Source organism: Solea senegalensis, unplaced genomic scaffold, assembly GCF_019176455.1.
Source record: "Solea senegalensis isolate Sse05_10M unplaced genomic scaffold, IFAPA_SoseM_1 scf7180000014346, whole genome shotgun sequence".
Taxonomy (NCBI): domain Eukaryota; kingdom Metazoa; phylum Chordata; class Actinopteri; order Pleuronectiformes; family Soleidae; genus Solea; species Solea senegalensis.
This window is the reverse complement of record NW_025321027.1, coordinates 1-6,637: the sequence shown is the minus strand read 5'-3', so window position 1 is coordinate 6,637 and position 6,637 is coordinate 1. Positions and strand designations below refer to the sequence as shown.

At 39.3% G+C, this 6,637-nt stretch overlaps 2 protein-coding genes across 2 annotated transcripts; both read left to right on the top strand.

Moving 5' to 3' along the window:
* Positions 1 to 2: 2 nt before the first annotated feature.
* On the top strand, positions 3 to 2,666 carry LOC122761137 (rab11 family-interacting protein 1-like). Its single transcript, XM_044016316.1, has 4 exons — positions 3 to 23; positions 341 to 1,212; positions 1,453 to 1,567; positions 2,037 to 2,666. The coding sequence occupies exons 1-4, from the start codon at positions 3 to 5 to the stop codon at positions 2,235 to 2,237; spliced, it is 1,209 nt and encodes a 402-aa protein (XP_043872251.1). The 3' UTR covers positions 2,238 to 2,666.
* A 687-nt stretch (positions 2,667 to 3,353) lies between these two features.
* LOC122761140 (transcription factor IIIB 50 kDa subunit-like) lies at positions 3,354 to 6,633 on the top strand (the record flags this gene model as incomplete). Its single annotated transcript, XM_044016320.1, has 4 exons — positions 3,354 to 3,599; positions 5,716 to 5,775; positions 5,878 to 6,199; positions 6,516 to 6,633. Coding segments are annotated over exons 1-4 (648 nt in total), but the record flags the coding sequence as incomplete, so codon positions are not given.
* Between the last annotated feature and the right edge of the window lie 4 nt (positions 6,634 to 6,637).

Below are 6,637 nucleotides of genomic sequence, written 5' to 3'. Positions count from 1 at the left end.
TAATGCAACCTAAACTCGACTCTGTCACGTAAATTGCACAGGCCTGTGCTTGTTAGGGTCGGTGCAGACTGACTGAGGGAGTGGTTCATTAAAATCCAAATTATAGTGACGGTGGTGGACAGTTCACTGTTTTTATTTTAACTGAGGATACTTCTGCTTGTGTTTGTGTGGTGTGTTTTTGTTATGTGTAATTTATAATGCAAGGTTTAATGCACTTTATCTTTTTTAATTATTCTTCAACATCCTGGATTATGCTGTGAAGCACTTGCATCCTGTTTCCTTGTGAGAATAGTTTTGTTTTGATGGTAATTAACAATAAGAAAGCCAAAACATAATTTAGTATCTGCTTTTTTTTTTTTCCAGGTGTCAAATTGCTGTGTCATCGGAGGGAGGCAAGAGCATTTCCATAGATGAGAAGAACCTGATTAATGCTCAGCGGGAGAAGCGTCCAGCTCCTCCGCCTCCAGGAAGGAATATAGTTGAGAGTCGGAGGGAGCAGGATGTAGCTTTGCAGCATCTGGCACAAAATAACAAGCAGAGTAATGACAAAGATGTCAAGACTGCCAGTGTTCTCCCTCAGCGTTCGGTACAATTGATCGCTCCTCTGAGTCAGTCTCGCACGGACGCAAAGACCACTCAGAACTTAATACAAAGTAGCCCCACCAAAGGAACTGAAAGTGCTGGTAAACACGGTAAGCGCCTTGCACCGTCTCGACCTCGTTCTGCAGAGGAAGAGTCATCGACTGAATCCAAAAGAGTCTCGTCTTCTCGTGGCAACATTTCCCAGGGAGGTGGCTCACAGACAAAACGAGTGCCTGTCGCCTGTGGCTTGAATCCATTTGAAGATGATGACGATGAGGTCACACTTCGAGATGATACACCAACCCCTGGTGACACAAGATCAACACAGCGGCCCCCACCTGTGTCCCGCGCTACTGATGAATCCAAAGTGAAATCTTCAAAAGTGACCCATGCTCCTCCCCCTCCGCCGACCATTTCAAGCACTTTAATTCATCCAAACACTGACAGTTGCCATGCTATGGATACTACAGTTGTGCCTGCACCCGATAAAGGTGCAAACCAAGCATGTGGCCCACAGCCAGAGGCCACACTCTCCGTTCAGAACACTTCACTGAAAGAGCCTTCTAGATCACAGAGCACTGCAGAGGTAACGGGAGTGAAGAAGGAAGCCCCTCCTACAAGTTCACGCAGGTGAGGCAGTTCAGTTCCTCGACAGAAAGGCAAACGGATAGTGCAACCAGCGCCGTCTTAAATTATAGATTACACACGTCTAGCTGCAGATTTTGTGGTGTGCTGTTATCATGCTGCACACAGTCTGCAATGATATTATGCACATTATGTTTTGTTTTCAGATTTGAAAACAACCTATGAGTAGCTCATTTCCTTTCACTCTCATCAAGGCAGTGCTTTTATTCTTCTCTGTGTTTGCAGGCTTCTACCTGTAAGGCCACTTAATCCTCTGGAACAAAAGTCTGTCTCCACCGCTCCAGGGGGTAAAAGTCACGAATCCGTTGGAATCTTTAGTGATGTTCAAGAGAAAACAAAGGTGTGTGTGTGTGTGTGTTTGTATATACATTACTGTCGTCTTAATCACACTTAAAGCACTTGTGTGTAACTTTTTAATGAATGAGGAGAGGGATAGAATGAGTGATGCACGATTTTATGTCACGAGTAAACAGGCAAAGCAGAAGAAGCGCACAGCGCGAGTAAAGCGAGCTGTGTTCATTGTGACACTATGACAGAAAACACCAAGAAGCATTCTGCTGCTAAAAAATAAAACACGGTAGTTCCGTGGGACGTCATAATTATAGTTTTTTTTCAAAATCACAACTTTAGTTTCTGGAGAATGGGATTATCTAATGTCTGTGTATGTTGTATATATGTGACCTGGAAGTGTTTTTGGGGAGTTCACTGGGAGCGATGGAGGCTCTCAGAGTAACTACTTGTAATTGTTAATACTTGTTCATGTAATTCAAATGGGATCAACGTGTTTATTTACTACACTGTTCCAACAGATAACGGCAGATTCGGGGCTTAAAGGGCCATATTCCCAGCTAACTCGAGAGGAACTTGTGTCCCTGCTGCAGAAACAGGAGAACCAGATGTCTGAGAGAGACAAAAAGATATCAGAGCTGGAACAATACATTGACAAATTGCTTGTACGTGTCATAGAAGAACAACCAAGCATCCTGATGTCCATGAACTCACTGAAGTAGGCTGTCTATGCTGATTCACAGCTCACACTTCTATTTCTGCTCCACCCAGTTAGTGAATAATTGAATAATCACAGTTCCAAAATTAGAACTTCACTGTAAAGCACTTGAGATGTTTTGAAAGATGTTGATGATTTTGAAATGTTTCTATGTGCTTGACTGACTTTGAAACTAATGAATTGTTTTTTAATAATTTTCATGTTGAGCACAAAATGATGTGTAAAAATAATCACTGATATGTTGGCTTGCTGTTTTTGTGTAAAGAGCCTTACTTTGCTGTAAAATAATCTTACTGCTCTTGTACTACTAAAGGTTTACATGATGCTAACCTAAAAAGCACTTTTAAAAAGCCTATAAAATGGTGTATTCTGAATTGGTCTTCTGCACTGAGGTTACTGCTATATGGAATTAAATATGCAAAATTAAATAAAATCAATGAAGAAAAGATAATAATAAAAAAATGAATGACTATTTTTTTTCAGGACAATCTAGATGTGTATCAGTGATGCATTTTTACTGAAAGGAGGACTAAATTATTAGTTTTTAGTAGTTCCAATACAATGTACCACACTGACTCCTTATTAATTGAATTTGAGATATGAGTTCTTCTGGCATTTTATGTGAATCAAATCCTGCTTTTTTCACTTGCACCTGCTACATTTCACCCATGTTTATTGACACAGGCCTATTTAAATAAGATAGGGGACACAAAAGAGGTGTATCCTGTTGGTGTTGGGTGAAAATAATACAATTAAATGTCGAAAAATAATTACATAAATTAATAAATAGAGGAATATCAGTATTTTAAAGAAATATTAGCACCAAAAAATATGTCAATGAGTTTGAGTTCATTGGATCACATGGAAGCTATTGAAAAATAGTGTTATTAATGTTCATATAGAATATAAAATGCAAAAGAAAATCTAATAATATAAGGAGATATGTCTTATTGATCCAATAATATGTGGCATTGCTTTGAGTCAGTGGGTCACATGACATGAAAGCTTAAGAAGTTAATGCAATTCTCCTCCTGTGGTGACATTCCCAACTGCATTAAGTGGAACCTTAGACGCTCTAAACCTTGTGCCGGCCCGGACACATTTAATTCGCGCACTTCAAACCAGGCGACATAACTGTTTTCATTGCGGTAGTTTCCTGTTGGTGATAACTTAGCTGAGCTAACTCTCGTGGCATCATTTATCAGGTTTGTTTAGAAAATGTCTCGCTCGGCTCTGAGCTGCCCGGGCTGCGGCTCGTCAAACATCATAGACGATGATTTGTATGCGCAGTCACAGCTGGTGTGTGTGGACTGTGGCGCCGTGGTGTCAGAAGGATCACTGGCTGACGAACACGTCGAAGGATCAGGTATGAACAGAACACAAGTGTTAAACAGGTGTCAATGCAACTAACGATTATTTTTTATTATCGATTAATCGAGTACTTGTTTGGACTGTAAAATGTCAGAAAATGTTGACCAGAACCTGGAATTGATAATGTTATCGAATGTCTTGTTTTGTCCACAAACCAAAATGAATCACTTTTGTCTTTGTTATATGAAGCAAAGACACCAGAAGATATTAACATTTAAGAAGCTGTAAAGATCAGAAAACTTGTTTTAATTATTGAAAAAACATAATTCCTAAATATCTACACTTTTGTTTTGGAATTATGTGTCATCTAAATGAAGTTATTGCAATATCAGATTATGGTGATATCATTTTCACAAAAAGGTGGACTTTTTCTGAACAGACTCAGTGCTCAGTGGCTCCCAGGTCATCTGAGTTTGAGACCTCAGGTGTAAATGCTCTTAAAAGCACAACATCTAATTTGTGAAACTGCTATATTTTTGGAAAACAAGTGGAGATAGAAGAGAGAGACCAGTAGTAGATGTACTGACAATAGGGCTAAATACTTGATTGGCATTTTATTGAAATTGAAACACAGCCTACTGCAATTTTCAAATCGTTGGAGGCGCAATAAAGCCAAAATTGTATTGTCTTGATCTATACACATCATATTCTACAAACTGAAGAGAACATCTATCACACAATAATCATTTTAAATGTGTTTTTTTATTGAAAATGAGAATAATGATGTAAAAATTGCCTTTCTGTCTGATATCACAATTCCTGTCAAAGTTATCACAATTAGATATGTATTCAAAATCGGACAGCCCTAACTGACAATATAATTACTTTAATGTTATAGATTGCAAAATATGGTGGTGGTCATTGTTTATAATAGTAATAACTACCCCCTGCCTCAGTTGAACTTGCAGAGCTTTCTTCAAGGGTGACTCGAGGTCCATATTTCAACTGTTCTCTTTCAACATTAATTTTGGTGTCTCACGACCTCACTCGTGTTTCAGAGAACTGCTGCCTTCTCATCACAGACATAAAAAACGAAACACTGCTATTTTGAGCAGCACTTGGAGAGTCGTGTGGATATGTGGTCTGAATCTGTGTTGTGTGAACTCATTCGACGATGGTTTTCAATGAAACACAGTTGTTTTCATTGTTACATTGCAACTTTACACACCAAACTTAAGGTTATTCAAAATGCCCTCTGAATATATTATTTTTACAGTATCATCAGTGTAATCTTGGCTCATGATCATGTTTGCAGGAAATTAGTTTTCCTGCAGTAGGAAAACCAGGGATCAAAACTGTGCGCCACTTTCCTGTCTGTGCTAATTTGGATTAACACATTTGATCAGGGATATGCACTGTTTATGTTTTGACAGTGTTCTCCTCCAGGAGACAGGACATAATTATCCAAGACCTGCCTTGAGGTTTATATTATTTCTGTGTGTATATATCATTATACTGTGCTGTTTCATATTCCAAACAAATGTACAATAAATTAAATTATCACAGAGGCTGACCAACACCTAGTGAATATGGAAACTTCAAGACCTCTGATGTGGTTTGTGTGGCAACCCTGGGGCAAAAGAAAACTTGAATTGCATCACGTTGTCTGTTCCTGCTTCATAATAATAATAATAATAAATAATAATAATAATAATAATAATAATGATGATGTTCTATGTTGGTGAATGGGATGAGTATTTATTTAATTAACAGCCGTACGACGACAAACTTTGCTTTGCTGTTCTTTGTTTCCTCAGTACTTGCTGTGCACAGTGTGACAGCCTTTCCCAGAAACACTGCATTCTTTTCTGGCTTGTTAAAGACTGTCAAAATATCATACAACAGTAGGAGACGTCTTTGCTTTTTCCACCCACTAGTCCAGAACTTAAACTGATTTAGTTAAATCAGAAACCTGAATGCCTGAAAACCTGAAAATATCAAATGTTTGGAGTTTTCTTTTGAAATAACACTGATAATGAAGAACTCGCCATATTTAGTTCTCGTTACAAGGTTGTGTGGATAAATGTTTTTGAACTGTTTATGTATTGTAGCCTGACAAAAGCTGTTGACAATTCCATTTTTGCCTTTGCTGAATGTTTGTCTTTTCTCAGGCGTTAACTTCGTCCGAGCCACGACTTCAGCCAAAAAGCCGTGTCCAAACCTGATAAAAGGTAAGATCCTCTCACCACGGGGACTTTTGCCTAATAGATACATGGTTAGATACAACTCCTGCCACTGTATCCTTGTATATCTTTGATGAAATGTCTTTACAGGCCTGCAGCGTGTAAAAGTCATTTGTCAGACTCTCAGGGTCCACAGTGGAATTGAGAATCTCTCACAGTCTCATTACCAGCAGGCCTATCAGCATGACAGTTTCATCAATGTGAGCCTCCAAAAGAAAGACGTTCTCGCTGGTTGCTGTGTGCTCGTGAGCTGTCGACTGCTTAACTGGCCCATTACCATGGGAACCATCGGCTGCCTGGTGGATGCTGATCTGGAGATGGTGGGAGCCGTTTATAGAGAGATGGTCAAGATTCTCAACATTGTGGCTCCAATTATTAGCGTCACAGATGTGATGGAGGCCCACGTTCAGGAGTAAGTGAAGGACAGTCGTCTGAAAGTTGTCGCGATTGTAACCAACGTTCAAAATATTTTCTCATAGGGATGTAAGGAAATGTCCATTTGCTAAAATATTGCGATGTTGTTTGTCCTTGTCATGTTTCATCAGTTCTTTGTAAATATTCTCGACAGCAGTTTGTGTTGAAATGAAGCCTCTGATAAAAAAGAAATCCCAACATTATACCCTTGCTTATAGCATCCAATATATGGTATTGTTACACCTGCATTTGGATATATATTGTATCACCAGATTCTGGCCACTACAAGGAAGTGTTTTTTTTCTTTCCGCAAGGTATAAAATCAGTTCTCTTCATGTTCCTGAGGATCTGGCTGAGAACCCCAAAGACTTGACCAAACGAGCCGTAGCTCTGGTGGAGCTGGCAGCAGACACCTGGATTGTGACTGGCCGGAGGC

Coding starts and splice junctions, on each gene's coding strand:
- LOC122761137 (XM_044016316.1), top strand. CDS start 3: ATGCAACCTAAACTCGACTCT. Junction 24..340: donor TGCAACCTAAACTCGACTCT/GTCACGTAAATT, acceptor AACATAATTTAG/TATCTGCTTTTTTTTTTTTC. Junction 1,568..2,036: donor ATGTTCAAGAGAAAACAAAG/GTGTGTGTGTGT, acceptor CTGTTCCAACAG/ATAACGGCAGATTCGGGGCT.